General features: G+C 45.0%; 3 protein-coding genes across 4 annotated transcripts; 1 reads left to right on the plus strand and 2 right to left on the minus strand.

Moving 5' to 3' along the window:
- Positions 1 to 7,350: 7,350 nt before the first annotated feature.
- Positions 7,351 to 12,744, minus strand: LOC136511923 (uncharacterized). The gene is made up of 15 exons (XM_066505947.1): positions 12,348 to 12,744; positions 11,230 to 11,372; positions 11,025 to 11,133; positions 10,799 to 10,942; positions 10,512 to 10,616; positions 10,066 to 10,149; positions 9,811 to 9,926; positions 9,612 to 9,713; positions 9,416 to 9,529; positions 9,271 to 9,327; positions 9,087 to 9,153; positions 8,955 to 9,008; positions 8,792 to 8,866; positions 7,836 to 7,871; positions 7,351 to 7,707 (listed from the first exon to the last, which is right to left on the minus strand). The coding sequence occupies exons 2-15, from the start codon at positions 11,256 to 11,258 to the stop codon at positions 7,594 to 7,596; spliced, it is 1,206 nt and encodes a 401-aa protein (XP_066362044.1). The 5' UTR covers positions 11,259 to 11,372; positions 12,348 to 12,744; the 3' UTR covers positions 7,351 to 7,593.
- A 3,383-nt stretch (positions 12,745 to 16,127) lies between these two features.
- On the plus strand, positions 16,128 to 26,908 carry LOC136512383 (uncharacterized). Of its 2 annotated transcripts, none has more exons than XM_066506348.1 (7): positions 16,128 to 16,738; positions 24,344 to 24,432; positions 24,529 to 24,589; positions 24,682 to 24,784; positions 24,897 to 24,940; positions 25,024 to 25,125; positions 25,247 to 26,908. In XM_066506348.1, exons 1-7 carry the CDS (start codon positions 16,141 to 16,143, stop codon positions 25,510 to 25,512), a joined length of 1,263 nt encoding a protein of 420 aa, XP_066362445.1. In that variant the 5' UTR covers positions 16,128 to 16,140; the 3' UTR covers positions 25,513 to 26,908. The 2 variants fall into 2 exon arrangements, with proteins under 2 accessions (XP_066362445.1, XP_066362446.1); XM_066506349.1 differs by having other exon boundaries at positions 25,024 to 25,104.
- Positions 19,901 to 22,635, minus strand: LOC136512385 (uncharacterized). The gene is made up of 2 exons (XM_066506350.1): positions 20,047 to 22,635; positions 19,901 to 19,925 (listed from the first exon to the last, which is right to left on the minus strand). Exon 1 carries the CDS (start codon positions 22,602 to 22,604, stop codon positions 21,576 to 21,578), a length of 1,029 nt encoding a protein of 342 aa, XP_066362447.1. The 5' UTR covers positions 22,605 to 22,635; the 3' UTR covers positions 19,901 to 19,925; positions 20,047 to 21,575.
- Positions 26,909 to 27,098: the final 190 nt, after the last annotated feature.

Below are 27,098 nucleotides of genomic sequence, written 5' to 3' on the forward strand. Positions count from 1 at the left end.
GGATTTTCTATAATTTTCTAACTACTTTCTAAGTTTTTCATTTCATAAAAAGTTAAAATAAAAAGTACGGTGATTGACAGACTACTGCGACGATATTGGGACATGTGAATAAATAACCATCCGTACTAGTTGAACTTGCTTACGTGATCATCTCGGCGAGCATTTCTCCACCGGACGGTACCGTACTTGGTCAAGGAAGAGCTTCGATTCTACGAGGAAGGGAACACGGTCTTCCACGACCGTTGTCGCTCTCCCTCGTAGAATCAAAGCTCCTCCTTGACATCCGTTACCGTTCGGCAGAGAACATGCTCGCCGAAATGAACACGGTCCGCTAGTTCAACTAGTACGGATTTTCTATAATTTTCTAACTATTTTCTAAGTTTTTCATTTCATAAAAAGTTAAAATAAAAAGTACGGTGATTGACAGACTACTGCGACGATATCGGGACATGTGAATAAATAACCATCCATACTAGTTGAACTTGCTTACGTGATCATCTCGGCGAGCATTTCTCTACCGGACGGCACCGTACTTGGTCAAGGAAGAGCTCCGATTCTACGAGGAAGGGAACATGGTCTTCCACGACCGTTGTCGCTCTCCCTCGTAGAATCAAAGCTCCTCCTTGATGTCCATTACCGCTCGACAGAGAACATGCTCGCCAAGCTGAACACGGTCCGCAAGTTCAACTAGTATGGATTTTCAATAATTTTTTAACTATTTTCTAAGTTTTTTATTTCATAAAAAGTTAAAATAAAAAGTACGGTGATTGACAGACTACTGCGACGATATCGGGACATGTGAATAAATAACCATCCGTACTAGTTGAACTTGCTTACGTGATCATCTCGGTGAGCATTTCTCCACCGGACGGCACCGTACTTGCCACGGAAGAGCTCCGATTCTACGAGGAAGGGAACACGGTCTTCCACGACCGTTGCCACTCTCCCTCGTAGAATCAAAGCTCCTCCTTGACGTCCGTTACCGCTCGGCAGAGAACATGGTCGCCGAGATGAACACGATCCGTAAGTTCAACTAGCTACTTTAACCTTCTTTCATGTAAATATATAAGCTTGAAGTGATTTTGAGCTCAAATTGCTTACAAATGAAAAAAACCACAATAAAGAACCATATATATATAGTGAACAAAATGAGATAAGACAATGGTGAAAAATGAGAGTATGAGATTGGTAACCTTTACAACTGAAGAATCGACGGAGAAATCGAAGAAATCGACGGAGGAATCGAAGAATGGATGGAAGAACAATGGAGAGAGGGAGGAAGCAAGAACACTACTGCAGTGAGCTTCAAAATGTGCTGAGCTCGTGCTCGGGGAGGAAGGAGACGGCCGGGATATAAAGGGGGACCTTTAGTCCCGGTTGGTGGCTCCAACCGGGACTAAAGGTAACTTTCCAACCCCGGGCGTAGCCACGTCCCGGGAGTAGACCTTTATTCCCGGTTGGAGCCACCAACTGGGAGTAAAAGTATACCTTTAGTCTCGGTTGGTGGCTCCAACCGGGACTAAAGGTCCCTGCCACCTCTGTCTGGTGCAGTAGCCGTTGGGCAGGGACCTTTAGTCCCGGTTAGAGCCACCAACCGGGACTAAAGGTATCTCTAGTCCTGGGTGCAAAAAAATTCCGGGACTAGAGCCTATTTTAGTCGAGGGTCAAAGGTCTGTTCTCTACTGGGTGGTTAGATTGCAGTGTAATATTCACAAGTACGCGTACATTGGTTTGGATGACTAGGTGGCACGTTTTGAATTGAGTTAACCAGAAATTTATGTTGTTCTAAGAACATGTCACCGTTTACTCCGGCCGGAGGGGAGTACTATGTACTGTTATCAACGGCTCCTCTTGTTCCGGCCGGAGGGGAGGTAGGGCGTGGGCACGTCCGCGCCGTCCGGCAGCCACCTAAACACACGCTTAATTAGAGAGCGTTCTATGTATCCGCATGCAGCACATAAATTATTTCATGGAACAAATTAAGTGACAAAAGATCTAGAACAGAGAGGTTGAAAATTACTAATGAGGCCGGTCAGGGTTAGAGCAAGCAACAATCACAGATGCTAAAAGGGATGAGACCGATGGAGATGTGATTAATTAAAAACGAATTATATTGAATGGCTGATTTGAAAGTGTATGAGGTCAGAGCAAGCAAATCAAAGCAAGAAGCAAGGTTGCGCATGCATCTTCGCTACTGAACTGTACCTTGGGAGGATGAATGAGAGGGACTCCTATTGGGAACAACGATCTCTGCGAGAGGTGGTCGATCCGAGAGCAGCAACAGCTGGGCAGGGAGGCAACTCGATCAGTGCGGAGTGATCGAGGCGCGTAGACCGAGTTTTTTACAATTTGACTCTTTTTTTTTTTAAGTTTCTCCCAAATAGACACTTGACGGAAATAATTTAGGAAATGGACCCTTAGCTCGGCGTCATTGATGCTGGCGCCGAGCTAGGCGCCAGCGTCTCTGGCGCCGAGCACCTGGGCACGGTCGATGACCTGCCAGGGGGCTCGGCGCCGTAGATCTTAGCGTCGAGCCCGGAAATATCTAACAGGTCCGCGCCTTTCCTCTCTTCTTCTCCCTCTTGCCCTAGCCGCGCACTGCCGCCGACGCCGCCGCCCTTGCCCGCGCCACCGCCGCCGCGCCGCTCCCACGAGCAAAAGTGATTTCACCAAAGAGGCACCACTGAGAGGATACGATAAAAGGAAATAAGAGTGGCCAAAATGCATGCATGGTGAGGACTGCCTAGTGCAGATGTTCACCGAGGGAATAGATGGAGGTCGTCGTTTATTCAAATGCCCGCGAGCATGGGTAATTGGTATTAGTATTTGTTTCTTCAATATGTTTGTCTTGTATATAACTTACACGACATACTTATTGTAGTCTTTCTTGGCCGAAGAAAACGGTGGATTCAGTAGGTGGGTCGATCCTCGACCTATTTATCCGCATGCGGAGTACATCTACTACCTACAGGACCGTATCTTCGATCTAGGAAGGAAAGTTAGCAGCGGTTACAAGGACGACGGACAGGATGACAAGAACAATGGTGTCGATTCACAGAAGGCACTCTGCAATGATCCATATTGCACCTGCCCTAAACCACAAGAACAAGGGGCCTCCCCCGTCACCCCCGCCGCCACCACCATCAGCAACAACGGGAGGCTACTATGGAGAAGGTGCAACATAATTTGTTATGTGGCCACACTACTAGGATGACTTTATCTTTTTCACATGTATCTAGTTTTAATTACCTAAGGCATGTTAGGTTTAATTACCTAAGGCATGGTTTAATTACCTAAGGCATGTTAGGTTTAGTCGAAGGAAACTCTGTACCCAGGTTCGGTATATGTAGTCACATGCCATTTGATGTGTTTCGTGTGTTGATTTATATAATGCCGTACGTCGTTAGTTTTTTTTGCAGCACGTGTTCATATTTCAATACATTCATATCATTAAGCGGAATATTAAGACCATAGATAATGAAAACAACCACATAATGAAAAGTTCAATACTATGCCATATTATACAACATATTAATACTACAACTACGTGCCGACAGTAGACATAGGGACAAATACACTTCCAAATCCTCAGTCTGAAACATACTAAGTAAGCAACTCATCATCCGAGTACCAGTCCTCTACTATAACCCTATTGTTGTGGCTAGGCTCAACTGCGTTGCTCTGACCTGCCTGTCGCTTGTAGTAAGCGGCCTCCACTTTATCTGCGGCCGTCGCGGCCTGAGTGAAGAATGCGTCGTCATCCTCCTCCGCCTGTAAGCCCGCCTCTGATAGAGCGATGAGCTCGCTCAGTCTGCCAGTGTCGTCCTCAGCCTCCTGCGCCTGCATGCCCGCCTCTGCTAGAGCGATGAGCTCGCTAAGTCTGGCAGTGTCGTCCTCATCCTCATCTCCCTCATCAGACAACACAATAGGTGATTGAACGGTGTGACCAGCTCGTGATCTATGGTCATCTAACTTTTTCTCCTCATACCTTGCACGAGCCACCTTTACGGCATGTTCCCCGCTGCAACCAATCCCTTCATGTATAAAATGCAATCAGTTAGCAATGCGGTTATATTACATTTAAAACTAGGAAACGAAAAAAAGGTTTTCAAGCACTCACTGGCACATAACGTAGCAACATGCTCGTTCAAGACCTGCATCTGTACTCTTGTCTCCTCCCTTGCCTCATTCCTTGCCCTCTCCTCCTCTAACGTCATCCGCCTCTCCAATCCCCATTTGTTAAGCCCAACATCGATCGTGTTATAAATACCGCGTTGTCTAGCAAACTCACGCATCTTTTCTTTGTGATGTTTAACGAATATATTGGCGTAGTCAGGTCCATATCCCCTCTTCCGTACAATTAGTTGCCTCTTCTTCAGTTCATCCAAGAACTTAGCTTGACTATCATAACATTCCCAACTGTATTTCCTAGTGCTCTGCACTACTACACAAACTTTACTGGAGGCGGGCGTTTTTGGTTTCCCGCGGCGGGCAAAGCCGTCCACCGCGGCCTAGAGGCCACGGTAAATCGTGGCTTAACCGCGGCGGACGGCTTTGCCCGCCGCGGTTAATGTTTTTAAAAAAACAAAAAAAAACCCAGGAGCCCGCCAGTGAGCCCATTCTCAGCCCACCAGCGAGCCCGTTTCCAACCCAATAGTCCAAAACCCTACCGAAACCCTAGCGCCGCCGGGATCCGATGCGAGCTCGCCTTGAGCTCCACCTCGCCGGATCTGCCGTCGACAGGCCCACCAGCCACCGGGAGAGGGGCGCCAGATGTGGATTCACGTCGTGGAGCCACCGGTGGCCGGATCGACGCTATGGAGCCGCTGGTGGCCGGATCGACGCCGTGGAGCCACCGGGTCCGGATCCACCCTCACCGGGGCTGGATACGCCCTCGTCGGGGCAGATCCGCCGCCGTGGCCGTCGCTGGAGGCGGATCGAGACGACGCCGCGCCGCTGTAGCATGGTGGAGGACGGGCCGCCGCGATAACCTCCACCCGCGCGAGCCGCCTCAACGCGCCGTCCTCCCTCCGTGCGAGCCACGCCACGGCGCCGCCCTCCACCCACGCGAGCAGCGCCACCGTGCCGCCCTCCCTCCGCGCGAGCCGCGCCACGGCACCGCCCTTTGCCCGCGCGAGCAGCGCCACCGCGCCGTCCTCCGCCCACGCGAGCCGTGCCACCACGGCCGAGAAGAGCGCCGCCGCCGTCGGGAGAGATAGAGGATGGGGAGTGTAGGGGGGGGTCGAGGGAGAGGGGCTCGTCTCTCAGGATGCAGCGCGTGGGAAGGGAGTGCGGCCGCGTCTGAGAAGAGTGAGAGGGGGTGAGAGGAGTGAAAGGGAACCCTAAGTGCTGGCTTATATATGAAGACAATTATCGGGCCGGCGCTGGGCCATTTGGGCCTTGCCTTTTTCCGTGGCGGGCCTTTTAGTGTGCCCGCCACGGTAAATCGATTTACCGTGGCGGACGCGTTAAGATGTCCGTTGCGGTAAATGGGGATTTACCGCAGCGGGCAAATAAGGTTGCCCGCTGCAGTAAATCATTTACCGCAGCGGGCGTCTCAGTGGCCGGCCGGCCACCGAATTACCGTGGCGGGCAAAAACAGTGCCCGCCACGAAGGCCAATTATGCAACGCTGCACAAGTTCATTTCTGTAGTAGTGCTGTTCAAAAAAAATATTATATCATATATGTCTTAGCAAAACAAACAAAATACGATTTCATGTTTACCAGAAAAATAACGAACCTCATCATACTCAATCATATGGCCGCAATAATGGCCTATTCCAAGCTCCGAAGGGACTAGGCCATAGTTGGATTTTACAGCACATTCACACATGACAGGAGGTGCTTTGTAGATTACCCTTTCTTTCTTCTTATCCTTAACCCTCCGCGGTTCTTCCGGCCATTGGTTCTTAGGACCAGACAACCACTCCTTGAAACGACACTTCGCCATTGAAAACACCTAAATAATGAGACATTAGTACATGAACACATATAGCTTAAGATTTCAACACATACACTTTGCACTTACTTCATGCTTGTTTGGACACACAAACTCCAACGTATTTTTAGGGTTTATCACAGCTCGATCTCCGCAATCGCACAGAGGAGGTTCCTCGAGTCGTCTAACAACGGCTAGGTGCTTCTCCTTAGCCATCATTGGCAGAGGGTTAGAGGGGGTGGAACCCACCGCTTGAAGTGCTCACGTGGATGTCTTCCTCTAAACCAATCATCGAAAAAGAGGTACCTATGATCAAACTTGTCTGCACCATCGATCCACTGAAAGAAAAAGCACCTCTCATGGTCCTACACAACGAGATTCCAACAAAATATTAGTAGCATACTTACACAAATAAAGAAAAAGGATAATGCAAACAATTTCTTACATTAAACCGACTACATGTGTAGAAGCAACGCGCTGCTGTGTCCGGATGTTTTGATTGAAAAACATGGGCCGGGAAACCACAGTCACAGTTAGGGATAGGGAGGTCAGGAGGGACGGGGGCATCTTTGCTAGACGTGTCGGGGTATAATTCTCGAGGACGACCCCGTTTTCGCCAAAACTCCTCCCGAAACATTTCTTGCATCTAACAAAACGGATGTAATTTAACAAACATAAATCAAAACATCACAAATAAATATCAATGAGAACCATAACTACAATACAACCAATTTCGTTCTAAGAACCAAAAGCAGTTAACATTAAACCATAAACCTAGGGTTTCCCATTTGATGCACAACAATGAATACATAACATAACTATATGCGTCTAGGTTTGCTAACTTTTTCCACGCCTTGGAATCAACCTACGGTTCTATAATACATATATTGAGGGATACAGTGAAACCCTAAGTGATGACGATTCTTAGGTTCAAAAATCCAACTAATATCACTTCCAATCGAAACACTTTGTGAATGAGGTTTGATCCACATGATTTTTGGGCCATCCCTGAGCTACCTAGTGCTAAGTTTGACAAGTGTGTACCACACATAATACATTAGCCTTATATAGGTCAAGCTACTAGCTCATACCCCCCTTTATAGTACGTCCAAAGGAAAAACTAAATCCTAATCTACTCTAAGTATCTCTCAATACCATTTGACACTTAGAACTAGACCGTCCTTAACCTTGTCGTCCATCCTTTAAAAACCGAAACGAATTCCATCGATAGAGGCATGAAAACCATTGATTGCCCAATCAATCACCATTATCATGACCTAACTCAATTTGCCTCTGTAAAACACACGTTTGTCACAATAATCTTGCGTTGTCATTAATCACCGAAACCCACTAGGAGCCTAGATGCTTTCAATCAGCAATCAAAATGGGTTTCAGATCAAGCTACAAAGCGCAGAACAATCGCATCGCTCGGTATGCATATTTTCTATAGACCATCAGGTAACATCCTCGTGTACATGCTTTTTCATCACAGTTTCACCTCGCAATTACTTACAGAAGGTCCTCTCACTCATCATAAGCAGCTACACGCACCCACCATCTCTAACTCCCTATAATCCAGTACTGCTAGTATCATCAGCTCACCCACCATCACAAAGGTCAGGGGGCGGGGATGGAAAACAAAGAAAAGATGCGGCTAGACAAGCGTGGAGTTTGGCGGGGTGATGCCCATCATCTTGTAATATGCCTTCTCTGCCTCCGCCATCCTCGTCTGGAACATGCCCCATTCCTTCCTGCACCGCGCCCTCACCTAAACGACAGATAAATAAACCGTCAGTCATAAGCTACCATGGACAACAAGATGACAACTGCTCACAAACAAAAGCAACTTCCTTCCTGAAAAGCACTCTACGGCAAGTTTTCAGGCAATAAACATACCCCTTCCCATGGCGCTCTTCCGTTTTCTGACTGCCCCTGCAAGGTTTTTGTATACGAATTATGATGGTAGGAAAATGGTCAAAAACTCAAAGTTCACAGTCAAATTAAACAACAACAACAACAACAACAATATAGCATTTTGTCCTAAGCAAGTTGGGGTAGGCTAGAGATGAAACCCAAAAGAGAGAAGGAACAGAGAGACACATAAAGGGCACAAGATAGATAGAGGTCACAGTTTAGGCATGTTGATTGCTAATCTCCAAGCGCTCCTATCCATAGCTAAATCATTGGAGATATTCCACTCCTTAAGGTCTCTCTTAACCGACTCGTCCCAAGTCAGTTTAGGTCGACCTCTACCGCTCTTTACATTATCGGCCCGCTTTAGAACCCCATTACGCACCGGCGCCTCAGGAGGCCTCCGTTGGACATGTCCAAACCATCTCAACCGATGTTGAATCAATTTCTCCTCAATTGGTGCCACCCCAACCCTATCCCAAATATTGTCGTTCCGGACTCTATCCCTCCTTGTGTGCCCACAAAACCAACGCAACATACGCATCTCTGTCACACTCAGTTGCTGGACATGTCGCCTTTTAGTAGACCAACACTCAGCACCATATAACATCGCCGGGCGAATCACCGTCCTATAAAACTTACCTTTTAGCTTCTGAGGCACCCTTTTGTCATAGAGGACGCCAGAAGCTAAACGCCATTTCAACCAACCGGCTGAAATTCTATGCCTAACATCTTCATCAATGTTGCCATCCTTTTGTAGCATCGATCCTAGATACCGAAAAGTATCCTTCTTGGCCACCACTTGTCCATCAAGGCTAACGTCTCCCTCCTCATGCCTAGTCGTGCTGAAATCGCACCTCATGTACTCGGTCTTGGTCCTACCAAGTCTAAACCCTTTCGTCAAATTAAAGAAAGAAAAAAAACATAATATTTCTCCTTACCTGGTTCCCCAGAGAAGGAACCACTTGGTGAACGATCCACTGTGAATCAACAACTCCAATCTTTTCATGAGCAGGCTGTGAGCAACGTTACCAGCATTCAGTGCACACATTCAGAAATAGCAGTTCACTAGAATGGTATAAAAGTCTCTCAAACAATACATACCTGCACACATTTCCTGAGAGCAAAATCCAAGCCCCAACCATGAACCAAGTCATTCTGCAACCAAAGCAATATTGAATAATTATGTAAAGGAAGGATCGAAAGTAGACACAAGGGAAGGTATGACAGACAAACCTGAATCATATGCCACACACATCTCCATGCATCCCTTGAGAAGACTGGAGCCATTATTTCAACAAAACTGCAGTAAAACATAGATTAACTCTATATGTAAATCATGGGAGGCTGATAATATAATGGGAATTGGTAAGTATTCTGGGAGGAGAAAAAACACAGTAAGAGGGCAATAACCACGTACGCGGCACAAGGTGGAAGATGAGGGTCAGAGCACCAGCCCGGCCTCTCCTCTGTATCCCTATAACCAAAATGATGCAAAATTAAAACACGAGAACTCAGCAGAAAAATAAAAGAAGTATTCTTTTTCAGATAAGAATTCCACTCACTTGTGAACCTCACTGTCACCTCTTCTCTTGGTCATCTGCCATGTTAAACCCCGATCAGGCTCTAATCCAGGTTGAGAGATGTCCAAATTATGCTTCTTAACAAGTTTGATGTACCTGTAACCCCAGCATTATCACAATATGTAAGAGGGTCAATGTTGAATAGCACTAAAAGGAAGTGGGGAGAATGAAAGCATACTCCTCTGCATTAAAATGCTCAACCCCAAGGTCCTCATCCCAGATGAATATGTACTCATAAGCTGCCACAATATCAGGATGCAGGAATCTCTTGGCATACCACCTAGAGTTGTGTGCACAAACAAAACTTTCAGCACAAGATCATTTCAAATTAAGCAATTGAACTATGAACAGTACACTAGAGCACAAATGAAACTCACCATTTAGTTTGTTTCCTGACACTAATATGGATAGCTCGCTGGGACCACTCAAATTCATCCCACTCACTCACCCGACCATCATAATGGAATAACAGAATAGCAAAGTTGTCAGAAAACTGCAGCACCAACAACAAAACAGTCAGGAAGCTGAGTTAAACAAAATGCCATAAATGGATCTGAAAGTTCATTATCATCAAAACTAGGGAAAGGCATTATTTTCATTTTTCAGCTCATTGATGTTGTTGTCAAAAATACCTTCTTCACAGCTCTGTTTATATTTTCTTTCTGCTCAACTCCAACAGTAAAGGTAACAAGGTACTTTGGTTTGAAAGGTAGGTCCTGTATATTCAAGATCAAATATCAGCATAGAACATTGCAAGCAACAAAATGCAGAAAAAGTGCAAAGCTTTGATTTTTCAGTTTCAATAATTTGTGAATCCTACCAAGAAATAGAGAACTTCAGCTCAGTATATGCTTGTAGCACATGTCAAAAGAAGCACAAGACACAAATTCAGAAATGTGAAGAAAACAAAGAAAGAACAAGCATGAGAAGGAGCATATGCTTAAAGCATGTGTCAAGAGAAGTATCAAAGAGTTAGAAATTAGGTTTCCAGTATAGTTCTCAACATGTCCAGCTATAATAAATATATCAAATGCACTTGGAGAAGATTGATGAGATGATGGTGCACAAGAAAATATACCTCACTTGGGTCTCCCCATAACCTGCGCAAATGGAGGTCAGACTCTGAAACAACGATACCTGGTGCTAGCCCCTCTGCACCCTTGGGGTTCGTTGGGACATAAATCTACAGATCATCGAAGAAAAACTAATCAGACAAACTAAAATATATCAGGAATAGCAAACGGTTTATTTATTATTTATAAGTATCTGGTATTCAAGGAGAAGATCACGTTAAATGGATATCATTCAAATAGCCATAGTACTCCACAACTAAGCTAAGTAGTGTAACAGAGTAATACAACTAACCTTGAACGTACTGTTTGAAGTTGGTTCGGTACCGTTTCCCCTTGCGTTTCTGGCAGAAGTCCAAGCATGATTGAGTATAGCTTGGGTTGTGAGTCCAGAGTTTTTGTCTTCAATGTACGAAACAAAGCTAGCTGGAAAGTGAAGCTGGCATATTTGAAACAGACATAATTAATTACTCAATTAGTTGAGATATTGCAGTTATGGTGGACATTATTATCATTAATACCTTTGTTATGCTGACCGAAGGGAATGAAATTCCAATGAAAAAGCCAAGGACTGCTCCAATAATTGTTACCATAACAAGCCTCATGCTTCCATTTGGGAATCTAAGCACACTGCGAGCGTCAACAAGGGCAGAACGTATTAGCAGGCAACGTTAGCCGTCCAGAAGTCAATGGCTCAAGTGGAGACAAGCATGTAGGTATACGAACCTGCGACCAAGAGTTGCGAGCTTTGCCATGCTCTAGTACAAGGGTGCAGCTAGAGGAGCAATACAGTTGCAAGCAACAAATGCTACGCATCATATGGGGAGATCATAATGGCAGCGGCTTTATTATGCAAACAGAAAGGGAGCCTGGAGAAAACACAGACAGTGGCAATCCATAGTCAGAAGAGTCCAATCCAAATATGTTTTTTTGAATTTGCATAGCATTACAAGCAACTAACAAGCAACCACAATGGTTGGACTGCATCTAAAAATATGAGCAATGCCCAAGTATGCACTTTCTACTCGGTTTGCTAAGAAGTGGGCGGCACAAATAGTATAGAATTACAAGGTTTTGTGCGCGTCGAACGAACTGCTGCAGGCCAATTTCAGTTTTCCTTACGGTCAAATGCAGATAACAGCTAATTAATTTCCTCCACGGAATTACAGTTACTCCCACAAGCCACAAGTACAGAGCAGGCACAGGTAGGAGCAGCTGAATTAACTAGCTCTGTTTACAGGACGCAAAATAGCAGCAACAAATTCGAAACCAAAAACACCCCATGCATCTAAAAGTATGAGCAATGCCCAAGTATGCACTTTCTACTCGGTTTGCTAAGTGCGCCGCACAAATAGTACAGCATTTCAAGATTTTGTGTGTGTAGAACGAACTGCTGCAGGCCAATTTCAGTTTGCGTTGCGGTCAAATGCAAACAGCTAATTACTCCCACAAGTACAGAGCAGGCACAGGTAGGAGCAGCTGAATTAACTAGCTCTGTTTACAGGTCGCAAAATAGCAGCGTCAAATTCGAAACCGAAAGCCCCGCATGCATCTGGAATCTCAATTCCATGAACCCCTTTCTGCGGCTGAAATCCCAATTCCATGAACCCCTTTCTGCGGCTGAAATCCCAATCCAAGACCAACCAAATCACCTAACCGGCGCTTAAAAAAACAATTTTTTTTATTTTTTTCTTGTATGCGAAGTAAAAAAAACTCGGAAAGTTTGGACTTCGGCCGGCGGCACGATTATATTATACTACAAGTGGAGTATCTAGTACGGCGAATCGGATGAAATCAACACCGCGGGCGGAAGGAAAGGCGGAGGCTTTGGCAGGGAAGCGAACCCGGCCTCCGTCCGCGCCGGCCGGCCGACGGAGCTGAATCCCGTGGCGCCGGTGCTTGTATGTTCCGATTCCCACTGAGGGGAAGCGGGGCGGGCGATGAGCCACCAACCGTGCCCCTGCCCGTGGGTACGGAGGCGGCGTAGGAGGGGGGCGAGGAGCGGAGCGCGTGGGCAGGCAGGCAGGCAGGTGCAGGGGCAGGGGAGGCAGGCGCGCGCGTATATATGCGTGAGGCGGGGAGTAGGGAGGGCGGAAGTCGTGCGCGGCGCGGCAATGTCAGTTGGAAACTTGGAAGGGATGGGTAGATCGATCAAGCCGGAGAGGGGAGGTGGCCAGGCCAGGAGGGGAGGCAGCAGCCAAGCCAAGGGAAAGTTGGAGACGACAGCGAGAGAGGAGAGGAGGGAGAGGGACGCCACCCAACCAACCAACCGCGGGCGGCAACTGGTCGGGCCGTCCGATGCCGATGCCGATGCCGGCCTTCCGCCGTCGGATCCTGGACCACACGTACTCTTCTGGGCCTTAGACAGCTCGGTCCATCCCTGGACTTCGGGAACAAAGAGCGTGATGATCCATGTGTTTGTGTTGCCAACGTTCCAAACGTTTTTATTAGTTTTTTTATACGTATAATAATTACATTATTGATCCACCAGCTAACAGCAGCTGTTATTCTGTTTTAGCTGTTATGTTGTTGTTGTTATTTTTATTTTTATTAAGGAAAGCCGAAATACCATTGCAGAGGAGCTGTTAAGCTGAGCAAGCATGGCAGGGCTTGCAAAAAGTTGGAATGGCAAAGGTAGGTATATCCTTTCTCTTGACTGTTTCTTCTCAGAAACCAAAATTAGGACATGTTGACAGCAAAAATCGATTCGGCGTCAACAGGTTGTATGATACGGACAACGTGAAAATAGTCGCCCTGTTCGCTGGGTCGTAAACGATCGTAAATTTCAGTCAGAAACAGTATTTTTCTCTCACACCAAACCAGCCAGCAGTAAATAATCCACGATCCAATACGATCTCCCAAACAGGTTGAGTGTTTGTACTCGACGACTTTAGTCAACGCTCAATACAGGGCACATGCAAAGCTTAGGCCTACCATTGCTCCAAAAACTCCACGCTGTGCTACAGATACTGACGAGGAATAAATCATCTATTTTATTTATATATAAACTAGCAAATGTTCGCATGTTTCAACGTGATAAAAATTTATTTTTTAAATCCATTATTGTATAAACTACTTTAGTCAAAATACAATCATAAATTATTGAATTGATTTTAATGTAAAAGGGACTATAGTTCCTAATCAAAATTCATCGGATCGATGGCCGATTGGTGTGAAAAAAAAAGAGCGACAACCCGCGACAGCGCCTTCCCTATCCTCAGCCCGCGGTGGCTCGCTCCAAGTTGGCAGCGGGCTCGGCTCCTTGTCCGTCGTCGGCGGAGCTTAGACGGGAGGTCTGGCAGACACAAAACATTGGGGATTCGTCAGGACAAGGATGTCCAGCAACGATTGGAGCTCCGTGTAGAGTTCAGGTGACGACTTCTCCTCAATCCGCGGCGGCGGAGTCCAAGGGCTCGCTGGCGGTGGTGGACTCGGTGGCGGAGTTTCGTCATGACTGGCGCGCACAAATCATCGGTGAGTCATCTCCTCGCCTACATTCGGATTTGGGGGAATCAACTGTAGGGGATTTTGGGATTCCGAATTGTCGCCTTCCTGATTCTCGGCTGAAGGACGATGATGTTGCGTTCTCAGAGGAGGCATGGCCATCGATTGAGCAGGGGATTCGTCAGGGCAAGGGAGCCCAAAGACGATTAACTCTGGCTCCGAATCAACACAGAGATTGGATTGTGGATAATTCTGGTTATCACCCATCGACCCACGTTCGATCGCAGATTGCAGCCGACATTAAGCGTCATTTGTTTTGCGACGGGGATTCGGATTCCCAGTTGGGAGAACTAGCTGATGCTTGTGACAGATTAGAAGCGTCGATGGGAAGGATGTTAGCGCTGGGAAGGTCAGGGGATCATGGAGATCTTCAAAAATCCAAGGCTAGATGTGGCACAGGATCAACAATGGCGGATTCCTTTCGGATGACTTCCATGGATCGGAATCTTCCAGAAAATTTGGCGCTGCAGGTTGGGGATGAAGGTGCTAGGATCCGCGCTATGACCACTCTTGGGCTGCTGGTGGGCCGGGTCCGGGATGGTTTTGGATACCAAAAGGAAGGCTTACCCTGCCCGCCCCACAGACCGTCATCGTTATGCTTCTCGTAAAGTCAGAGCTCTGCCTCCATTCCAAACCCTAACCAAATCATTTGCTCAAGCCACCAAGATGGCGACCCGTCCTACGAGCAAACGCCGGCAAGAGGAGTGGATGGAGGAAGACAACCTTCTTGGGGAGGAACAAGATCTGCGTCGCCAACTTCAGAGGGGCGGTGGCAGAGGTCCGGGACCCGCTGATGGAGGTGGCAGAGGAAGGCGCCTGGATCAATACGGTGGTAGGGATCAATTCCAAGAGGGGCATGAGCGTTTTGGGGCCAACAGGGCGTACAATCCTGGGAGGAATGACTTCGGGAGAAATTATCCCCAGCAAGGAGGCTGGAATGATACTCATCAGGGGGCTCGGAACCACAACAACCAGGGCAATTGGGCTCCAAATCAGCAGGCGGGCGGGAATCGCCCTGATCATCGGCTCAATGATCCCTGGAGGGATGGACACCGCGAGAAAGGTGGAGCAGGCCCATCGACAGGTATGAAATCTTTCAACCCTGCTGAGGTCAAATGCTTCTGTTGCCTAGACATAGGACATCAACAGTCTGATTGTACTAAGGAACCTGTATGCTCTAAATGCAAAGCAAAAGGCCATATGGCGGTTGATTGCAAATCTATGAATATGAAGAAGTTACAGATGTTTGGTTTTGGGATACCGGGTCAAGGTTTTTATTCTTTTAACACCCCAGAAGCTAAAGCCAAGGAGGCTGCAGCAACTGGTTTTATCACTATTCTGGAAGGTGAAGCCACTGAGGAAAAAGTTGACAAAGAGTTGAAGCATTTGGCGAAAGCAGATTGGGATTTTAAAGTTAGAAGGATGGACCATCAAGAGTACCTAACTGTTTTCCCAGACAAGAACTCTTTAGATACCTTTACAAAGCTAAATGGATTTGAGATGTCCTTATTTGGGTTGAAAGGGGAGATCATTAAATCTTTCATGGATCCTGAACCCTCATCTGTTCTGCATACAGTCTAGATCAAAATTCATAAAATCCCTGATATTGCTAGAGACATTGAATCAGTGAAAGAGATAACTAATCTGGTGGCTGAACCTCTAGTGGTGGATGAATTGAGCCTTATCAAAGCTGAACCTGTTAGGGTGAAAGTGAGATGCAGAGATCCATCAGCTATAAAAGGTGTGATTGAAGTTTTCTTTAATGGTGTTGGAGTTTTTCTGAGGTTTGAGGTGGAAGAGCATATGGGTGGGTTCAAAAAAGGGGAAGGAGGTCCCCCACCAGGTCCTGGAAAACCTGATGATCCACACAGTAGAGACCCTGACAATAACTATAAAGGAGACAAAAGTAAGAAGAGTCTGAACAAATTTGACAGGATGGGCAGATTGGATAGGGAGATGGACTCCATTCATGATGAATCCATGGAGGACTGTCTGGAGCCAGTGAGTACCAAGGGCAATCCAGGGCAAATGGTACCAACTATATCTCTTGGCTGCTTTTCATCCTGAGATAGGTCTGATGGACATAAAATCAAGTTTCCGGGGGAGTTAATTGTTGATGAATGTAAGGCCCTTATGGACCTACAAGCAAGTCAGAATAGCCTGGATGAGGAATCAATCCTAATTCCTTCTGATACTCAGTTATTAGTGCATGGAGCTGATGGGGATTATTTGATGGAAAAGGATAAGTGGCCTAAATTGTTGTTGGCTTCTGAAGTTCAAGACTCTGAACCTATAGAATCCCTTACTCAGGAGGGGGTTTTATTCTCTGAAAATCAGATTGGGTTTACTACTGAAACGCTGACCACAGTACCGGGTTCTGAGGAAATGATTAGCCAAACTGCTCCCAAAGAAGTAACCATTGTTGAGGAGGATATGGCAGTCTGTTCGGTTGGCTGGTTCGTGAAGAAGTACTGCTGGCTGGTTTGTGTGAGAGAAAAATACTGTTCCGGCTGGAAGTTTACGATCGTTTACGACAAGCCACAGCCAAACGAACAGGCTTACATTGATGAAGTGGGCCAGGGGTGGCAAGCTTCCAAGGGCAGGAAGACAAAAAGACTCAAGAAGACTCAAATTGTGATGGCTTCAAGGACCTGCAGTAGGATTCCCAGGGATGGCATCCCTATTGCTGAAAAAGCCTCGATGAGAGCTACTGCAAGAGATAATATCTCAGGTATGACCACACATAATTCTTTCACTGTTTTGAATAATACACCTGATGATGTGCTTCAGTCTGTTATATCTGATTTAGACATTGAAATTGTTAATCCTGCTGCTCAATTAGATGTTTTTAAACTAGAAGAACTAGCTAGGGCTGCTATAGCTGAAGCTAATTATAAGAAATATCTTGAGGCCCAGAATGATAAATATGCTCCTCGAAATGATGATGAACTGATGGAGCTAACCATGGAGGTTATCTCTAATCAGAATAGAGATTGTCATGATACTCTGGTCATGGAGACAGGAAATTGGCAATACTGAACATGACACTACTCTGTGCTCTACTTCTGATTCATCATGAAAGTTCTATTCTGGAATGCTAGGGGGTGGGCATTTCTCATAGAAGAAATCTGATTGCAAAACATGCTTTTCAGGAAGATTTAGATATAATTGCCATCCAGGAGACCATAAAACAGGATTTTAGTGACAAGGATTTGAAAGAAATGAATGGAAATAAAATCTTTACTTGGCACTGGATTCCTGCCAGGGGGCATTCTGGTGGTCTGGCTACAAGTGTTAATTCTGAGTTGCTGGAGATAGAACAAACAAAATTTTTACAGTTTAGTCTGTGGATTCTTATAAGAAATAGATTGACTAATTTCAGATACCGTCAATGTCTATGGCCCTGCACAGCATGATCTTTCTGCTGATTTTATCTTGGAGTTATCTGAATCTTGCTCACAGGAAGACATTCCTTTGTTGATTGGTGGGGATTTCAATCTGATTAGGAGTAATACAGACAGAAATAGAGGTCAAGGAGACCAAAATTTGATTGATCTATTTAACAACTTTATAGGGCAGTTTCATCTGAGAGACATTTTCATTAGTGGACCTAGATTCACCTGGTCCAACAAACAAAAAGATCCCACACTAATCAAGCTTGAAGTTTGCCGCCGATTTGGTAGTATTATCAATAGCCCTCAAACGGCCTCGATGACTTTGTCGATAATCACACATTTTAGCGAACTTCCTCCTTGTCGTTAGGCAATTCAACATAATTGCATCTACTCCACTGATTTTTACTTTCACGTTGTTCAGTGGGTTTTCGATCTAAATTTTTAATATCTGCATACCATATAACATGTATAGAAGTATTATTAATAAAATTATGCATGTTTTGGCAGAATCGCGCCGCCTGGTTCCATTTGTGACCCGTGCGATTGATCTAGCACTTGTGGTGTGTGACCAATCTCTGCGTCAACGATATGAAATATTTCATACATCTCAACTAAAATCTAAATATGATCCATCTTCACTCACAAGAAGTCTAGTCAAATTTGGGTTGAAAATATAGAAGGCTAAGAAGTACCTAAGGATTAGTACTGATAGCAATACAATCATCATATGTTTTGTTCTCTGTGCCCTTCGTGCTACATGAAGCACTGACCTAGCTTTGTGCTATTTATGTGACATAATCAATTGACTTATGCTACAAATTTATGTGACATAATCAATTGACCTCCTAAATTGCTACAACTAACAACGAGGTGACGACGCCCATTGCCATTAGAAAAGGACGTTGTACGTCCTTGCCGCCCGCGAGATCTAGCGGGAGGAAGAAGAGCCGATCAACTTGCATGCAGTTGCAGTTGCAGTGCGCTGGCTGGCTGTCGTCGCATCGCAATCGCAATTGCAATAGCACCCGTACGTCAGCGAAGCTGCCATGCATGCATGCCGCCCCGATTGAGCGCCGTCGCTGATCCGCACGCACGCACAGTCCGGCCGCTCGATCGATCCGATCCGAGGGGCACGGCGACGCCTCCTCACCTGCGGCCGGTCTCAATGGAGAGTTTCACCTCCCAGTTTTCAACACGTGAAACTTTGATATGAAACGGGTCTCTCCCACAATGCAAAGTTTCATGGCACGGTTTCGTCCCTTATTTTACTATTCACAGGTCCCACCTATCCCTATCATCCCTCTCTTCCCCGCATCCTTCTCGTCACCGCCTGGAGGCCGAGCATGGAGTGGAGGCCGAGCATGGCGGCGGGCGGACGGAGCCCTCGCGCTCGCGGCGCCCGCGACCGGTGGCGACTGCGACCGGTGGAGGACGTGTGGCGGGCGGAGTCGCGACGGGGCAGCTCGCGACGGACGGCTCACGACGAACGGCGCCGGCGGATCTCCCACGACTGGCGGACGAGCGCCCGCGGCCGGCGACCTCGCCCGCGGCGGTCCGGCGGCCGCGCCCTGCGGAGCTCCCACCTACGCCGGCGGATCTCCCGCGACCGGCGGACGAGCGAGCGCGTCGGGCGGCCTCGCCCTGCGGAGTCGCGATGAAGAACGCACGGTCCCGGAGAAGAAAAATCGCGATGAAACGAAGGAAGGGTCTCAGTGCAGGTTTCACGGCGTTTCCGAAGTTTTGGAAACAATGCGGATAAGTTTCGTGACCATGAAACGAATCCCTTCTCTCTCCTCCCAGTTTCATGCAAAAAAAACTGACGTGGCACCTTATTAATTGTGCATGAAACCCCATTGAGACTGGCCTTACACCAAGTCACTCACTCTAGCCGCAGCCAGCCAGGCCCATCGTCTAAGCCCATATATAACCATGTGTCGTGTGATCCACAGTCCGCTCGATCCTCGTTGCGCGCGCACCATCAAAATCAAAACAAAAACAAAAACAAAAGTTGCCTCTCTCTCACACTCCCGCCCGCCTTTAAATATGACCGTCTGCTGCTTTCACGAACCACCTCCCCTCCACACCACTCGGAATAACACTCCTCACCTGTGATCTGCCCGGCCCCTCCAGTGTCCGGGTCCGACACCGGCCTGTCATCGATCGCTATCGCCGCCCAACCAATCCGCGGCACTACTCGTACGTCATGGATTTCGACGGCGGCGCCATTGATGATCAAGGGTGAGTTGCTCCGCCTCCGCGCGGGATTCCTCCGCCGTACGTACCGCGCCGCGCGCGCGGCGGGCCTTTATTTGGTGGCAGCTAGCAGCCGGGCCGGCCGGCCGACTGATCTGTTTCGATCTGTTTAATTTCTCGCGCGCTTCAATTCGGTTCCGTCGTCGTCCCTCCGATCCAGTTCCAGTTCTAATTCTAATTGAGCTCGTCGTTGTGGAATTTCTTACAGTATTGCGATATGGGAATGGCAAAGCCAGGACTACTATGGTCTGCAGAAAGATGATTTGTTACCTGGTTTGCTTGCACCATGCCATTGCATCACTCATTCTGCCCTAGATATATATGTAGCCATGCAAATTAAAGACGATGCTATGAATCTCTTGTGTATTTCTGGTTTGGCGGATCCATGTACCAGCTTGTGTGCTGAAGCAAGCAACAACAATGCCAATGTGGGTGATGATTTTTTTAGCATGTTTCATGAACAAACGCCTATTAAACATTGTGCAGACTTGGAATATCAGTTCTGTGATATAGCAGGTAAAGTCTTGTTCTCTCTCTCTCTCATAAGAAAGGAAGCTTTTAATTAGGGGCTTGCTACGGTACTCTCAAATAACTGTGAGCCGTTGATCTAAATTAATGCTGATTACTACATATTACCTCCTGCTAGAAGGTAATACAATAAATATGTACTTAAGTATTTTTTATTTTAGAAAGTAGACAAAGTACTTCCTCCATTTCAAATTATAAGTCATTCTAAGAATCTTGAAGAGTCAAAGATTCTTAAGTTTAACCAAAATTATAGAGAGAATTACAAAGAGTTATGGCATCAAATAGATATACTATGAAAATATAATTAATGAAGAATCTAATGATACTTAGTTGGCATTATATAAATGTTATTGTCTTATCATATAAATTTAGTCAAACTTGATATGGTTTGACTCTCCAAGATTCTTGGAATGACTTATAATTTGGGACGGAGGTAGTATTAGGCAAAATATCTTGTAGTTGGCTCTATTATACCTACTAATGTGATAGACAACGATCAATCACATACATAATTGGATCTATTAATTAGATGTAAGGTCGTCCATATGTGATTGTTTCAACATGTATTTTTATTGGATTCAACGTGACATAATAATGAACTTTTTATAGTTTTCTATTATTTAAATGCACTTTTAATTTGTATTACAAAAGTCTACCTTGTATGTTCCGAATAAACAAAATATACAATGTCTTTTCATGATTGAATGACTTTCAAAAATCATTCTTCTTTTGGTAAAGACGTACAATTTTTTTTTTAACTGAAACCGTGGGGCAAAAACCCCCGGCGGCTTTGATTAAAAGAAGAGAGTACAAAGAAAAGCAAACTTACAACAGAGAGCAAGTGCCTAACCAGCAGTTAGACATGAGCAACAACAGGAGAAAAACTAAAAAATAGAAACTACAAAACTACAATTACAGGGCATCAAGCCACAAGCAAACAGACTGGTGAAGACTTTGCTTGATCTTAAAAAGATGTGCAGTTATCTCCTTCTTGAATGCAGCCTTCCAGGAATTAAAATTTGGAGCCCTTCTATCAAAGATGAATGCATTCCTCTCATTCCAGATGCACCAAGCCCCGATCATGAAAACCTCCATGAAAAAAGGATAAGGAAAATCTCTCTTGGCTACAATCAACTTTTCATTAAGATTCCCTTCTTCTTCCCAAACAATGCCCAGAGCAAACCATCTAGAGAAGACAGATGGGCATTCAAAGAACAGTTGCTCACTGGTTTCCTCAATGTTATCCTGAGAAAGCACACAACAGTAACCTTCTTCTAGAAATTTGTTCCTCCTTCTTAACATATTTCTAAGTATTTAGCCAGTCATTAAGCAGAAGCCAGGTGAAAAACTTGATCTTTGGGACGCATTTGGCCTTCCAAATCCAGGTGATGGTCAGGGGGGATTCAATGAAGCATACTGATAGCGATAATATTTGCTAGAAGAGTAGTTCTGATTTCCCCAAATAAACTGCCAACAATCATTTACATCTGAATTTGCTGGATGCATTTGCAGCAACTCTGTCTGCAGCTCAAGGAATTCATTATATGCTTGCCGTGTCATTGGGATCCTAAAGCTGCTAAGCAGAGGTTCAGCATCTCTCATCTTTTGAAATGAAATTCTTGGTTCCTTCGCAAAATTCAGCAGATGAGGGTATTTTTGGGAGTGCACACTACCATTTAAAAGATCATCCCAAAAACTGACTGTGTCCCCTTTACCTGGAATGCAGTAAGCAACTCCCCTATATTGGATATGAAGTCTCAAAATGTCCTTCCACCAGAATGAACCTCTTTCTCTTCTAATATGAGGGACTCCATCTGGATAATGTTTCTGCCAGATAAGCTTAACCCACTGAATATTTTCTTTCCTATAGAGTTTATCCAATTGCTTCAACAGAAGAGCATCATTTTGAACGCTCAAGTTGATGACCCCCAGTCCCCCTTTTTCTTTGGGTCTCCTGACAAGTTCCCAGGCTGCTAGAGTGTAACCTTTTTTCCTAAAATCACTCCCTCTCCAGAGACATTTCTTTCTGTGCTTATCAATAATTTCCACCACTGTGACTGGCAATTTTAAAGAGCACATATAGTAAGTTGGGAGTGATGAGAGAACTGAGTTTACCAACTGCAATCTTCCAGCATAAGAGAGGAATTGAGAGCTTGCAGAAAGCCTTCTCTCAATTCTGCTGATAAGAGGGGCATAATCTTTCACTTGTGGTTTAGTGAGACCCATGGGCAGACCCAGATAAGTGAAAGGGAAGGATCCCACCAGACATCCAAAAACATTTGCTAGTGTATTAGCCTTTCCTTGGTAAACATTAATAGGAACAAGACAAGATTTGTGGTAGTTAACTCTCAGTCCACTTGAAATAGTAAAATTCTGTAGGATCTCCTTGAGATGTTGCAGCTGTGTTTCACAGGCTTGCATGATCAGGATAGTATCATCTGCATACTGCACAATTGGGAAAGGGGTACCTTGATTCTGTGGAAAGGGGGGGGGGGGGGGAAGAGGTTTCCATGTTCATACTCCTTATTTATGACACACTGTAACAGATCAGCTGCAATAGCAAAGAGAAGAGGAGACAGGGGGTCACCCTGCCTAACCCCCCTTTTACATTTGAAATCCTTGCCAGCTACCCCGTTGAGTAAAACTGATGAAGTTGCAGATGAAAGAATTTCTTTCATCCATTCCAGCCATCTTGAGGGGATACCCTTTGCTCTGAGAATGTCTATGATGGCTAAGTGCTCCACCAAATCGAAAGCCTTTTCAAAATCTAGCTTAAGTATAACGATCTCTCTCCTGGAATGATGACATTGGTGAAGATATTCAAAAGCCCACCCTAGACAGTCCTGAATAGTCCTTCCTCATATAAAGCCATATTGATTCTCATGCGCCACTGTCAGAGCTTTCGTTTGAAGTCTATTGGCTAATATCTTAGTGATGACTTTCATAGAAGAATTGAGGAGGGAAATAGGCCTGAAATCATTGATATTTTCAAGGTTGTCCTTTGGAACCAGAGAAATATAAGAGGAGTTGATACTTTTGATGTCTGCCTGGTGGTGGAAGAAATCCTTGCATAATCTGTAGATATCCTACTTAATGATGTGCCAGAATTTTTTGAAAAATAATCCATTAAAACCATCAGGGCCAGGAGCCTTGTCACTGGGAAGTTCAAGGATAATTGAGTCAATTTCTTCATTGGTGAAAGGAGAACAGAGGTCTTCAAGTTCATTGCTTGGCTGAATGATTTCTTGAAGATTAAACTGCATAGAGGTATTCACTGATGTACCAAATCTTCTTTTGAATTCTTGATAAAACAATGCACTTTTCTCTTGATGATCAGAAATCATACGGCCACTTTCATCCATTATCTGACAGATAACATTTCTTATACCTCTCTGTAGCCATTGCATGAAAGAATTTGGTATTTTCATCTCCAAATTGCACTAGGCGCTAAGTAAATCTCTGTTTCCAATATGTTTTCTGCATGTGCAATAGGTTATTAATATGGCTTTTAATGATAGCTCTGAAAGCTCTTTCCTGGTAATGCAGGTCCCTGATTTCTTCAAGCTTATCAAAGAATTCAATAGTGGTAAAGACGTACAATTGTAATGCAGTTTTTATCTTAACAAAAGAAAAAGTAAGATTCTTTTATAATTCATTCTATAACTATTTTTCTTTTTTTCTTAACTTGTTTGGCCTCAAAAATGTTTTTCAAATTCATGGTTCGGGAAGTGGTATTTTGTCATGTAATTTTAGCATACATGCTCGAGTAAAATTCAAATTTCCTTAGCAAAACACATGCTATCGTTTTGGGTAAAAAAATGCGTATAGGTGATATATGTAGTTTTTTTTAAGGAGACCTTACAACACTATCGTGCGTAGGGATAAGATATGCTACTTTAAAAAATCCATTTAGTTGTAGCATTTTTTTATAAGAATGTATTGCTACCAAAACTTATATGAAGATTAACGAGTCGGATAGACCGGTAGGATTGGTACGTCCGATGTTTCTGGTTTGCCTAGCTTCCATGCGAGAGAGAAACACTTAAGGGTTACCCACTTGGTATTTCCTAATTTTATCCCATCTGACCTTTTCAGCAAACACTTAAGAAGGTGCTTCAATATCAATTGCATTTTCTGACTAGTAAAAATGCAATGTATAGATATCATCATCAAGGACTTCGAAGAATGGAATGAAACTTTACAAGCAAAATGCAGACGCACGCTGCAGTTCTCTCCAGAAAATGTTGAGGTACATGCATGCTGATCTATCAAAGTATCCTTAGAGACGAAGTGAACTATGAATATTGTTTATTTGTGGGACCTGTGTCAATTTATATATGTCTAGATGACACGTCCTATGACTGAAGGGGGCTTTCTCAAAGTCTTTCAAGTGATGGATTCTTCAGGTATACTATACCTTCCATCATTACTGCTAGACTTTTGGTGTTTAGGCAGGGTGTGTGTCATTTTCAATTCTTAATTATAATGGTAACTCCAGGTACCAACAGTTTACTGAAGTCTGATGGGACTGATGAACTGCCAGAAGAATGGCTAGTTAATTGCTTACAAGTTGTTGAGGCTTGTTTCCCAGCAGAAGAAATGTATGCATGTCATTCAACATAGATAAGCCCTTGGATTTATCAGTCGTTGAGTTCAATGTCATTCAAGATATGCACTATTGCTACTTATGGTATCTCTCAACCTTCTTAATAGGAATACCCATGTTGCTGCCATGGAAAAAGCTGTCGATATCTCAGGTTGGTACAAACCTCTAATGCGATTTTCAGATTGCCGTTTATAACAGATTCTAAGTTGCATCAGCGCTGTGCTTCAATTTCAGCGCATCAGAATACTTTGCCTTGTCAACAATCTATCGTTGTCCATAAAGAACCTGCACAAGCTAGACCTGCACTGCTGAAAGGTGTGCCCAACACTTGTCCACGTACGTTTGCTGAACGCTTGTCTCCCTTTCAAGATTAGTATATAATATAATATAATATAATATTGGCTATGTAATGTATCCTGTCAATTGAACTCAAAGCACACTTTTCTCTGTTCCACAGCTGGCAAAACTATTGTCACAAGAAAGGAGCCGAGAACATATGTGGCCTACCCTTTCGATTTTGTACTGCCATCCAGTATCCGTCGTGGGGTCACCATTAAAGACATAAATGAGATGATCAAGGCCAAACCGCCACTCAAGATCAAGCACAAGAACGACGAGGAGCCCAACTCGTTCCAAGCCTTAGCTATCTTCGGGAAACCTGTGGTCCACAAGAGGAGGATCCATGCCCTGCCGCCGCACAAGATCAAGCACGGGAATGACTAGGAGCCCAACTCGTTCCAAGCATCAGGTATCTCCGGGAAACCTGTTGTCCACAAGAAGAGGATCCACACCAAGGGGAAGGGGGGCAACGGAACCATCACGATCACCAGAACCATAGGTTAAGCTGACCATTTTGTTGGCGAAGCTGTGCCAACCAAAACAGAGCAAAATCTCCATTGTTGGGACGAGAGTATTCAGCAGAAGCTATAGAGCAGTGAACAACAAATCTGATGTGTATAGTTATGGAATGGTGGTCCTTGAGATGGTCGATCGGAGCAAGGAAACAAATCGATGATAGCACAGACGACAGTAGCAGCAAGTATTTTCCCCAATGGTTGTATGACAACTTGGATCAGTTTAGTAGCTCTACAACCTGTGAGATCAGCATCGACACCACGAAAGTTGTGAGGAGCGATGATCCTCGTTGGCTTGTGGTGCATACAGTTCAGGCCTACTGACCGGCCATCCATGAGCGAAATCCTTGAGATGTTGAAGAACGACACTATGGACTTGCAGTTGCCACAGGCTACCAACCCATCCTAATGCGAGGCTCCCTCGACTCGCCCTCGCCCTAGCGCCGCCGCCGCCTTCCACCACCGCTGGTCCCCCTCCAATCCCTTCCCCCTCCGATATCTCGCCGGAGGCTGGAGGGAGTAGGGATCCATTATTTTTAATAAGTTTCTTTTAGTAGATCGAGTTCTTAGGGTTATGATTTCTCTATGCCAAGTTTCTTGGTATTAGGGATTTATCTCCTCCTCTTCTCCGGCGACGGCGAGGGAGTAGGGTGGAACGTTTTCTCCATGACGGCTCTGTTGAAAATGAGGACGACAACTACGGCGTCAGCATCTTCATCGGCATGACAACATGAAGATTCTTTCCGGACGGCGCATCAAGGCAGAGATGATGTCGCTGCCATGGAATAATTTTCTCCGGTCTCTTCTCTGTTTTGTTGTTTAGATCTGGCCACGATGAAGGACTTAGGAGAATATATTTCAGATCAGTCTTCCTCATTCTTCGGTGGCAGAAGAAAGAAAAAGGAAGATACAAGAAATAAGAAGTTTCTCAACTCCGCATGCAGGAATGTTGGTCGTCATTTGTTGGACATCTGTTCTCAGGGCTTTTGCCGAGTGTTTGCCTGTGTGGTCATCCATACGAAGCGTCATACAGGTTTGGATCTGAGATTTTGAGCTATTAACAGCGTGGGTACAATATAGATGAAAATCAGTTTTTGGATATATGTAATGTATTCCAGAATGCTGGTAACGTGATGATATGCCCAGCTATTATCTAATATAATTCTTCTTTCATTAAAAAAAAAACTTGCAGTTGCCACCGAATGCGTTCTGGATTGGTTGAACATAGCCACCCAGCTTGTAAACTTCACTCTCCTTTTTATGATTGCATATATACTTTTAGTATATTGTAAATATGTCCATTATTTAATATGCACTAAACAGTTGCATAGACTTGTGACTTGTATTAGAGGATCTCTAATAGATTACTTCGTAGAAAATGGGAGCTGCAACATTAGTGCACAATAAGACCTACTGTTGTAACTTGTAAATGATTCCTAATTATAACCGCTCTGT

This window comes from Miscanthus floridulus, chromosome 16 (assembly GCF_019320115.1).
Source record: "Miscanthus floridulus cultivar M001 chromosome 16, ASM1932011v1, whole genome shotgun sequence".
Classification (NCBI taxonomy): Eukaryota; Viridiplantae; Streptophyta; class Magnoliopsida; order Poales; family Poaceae; genus Miscanthus; species Miscanthus floridulus.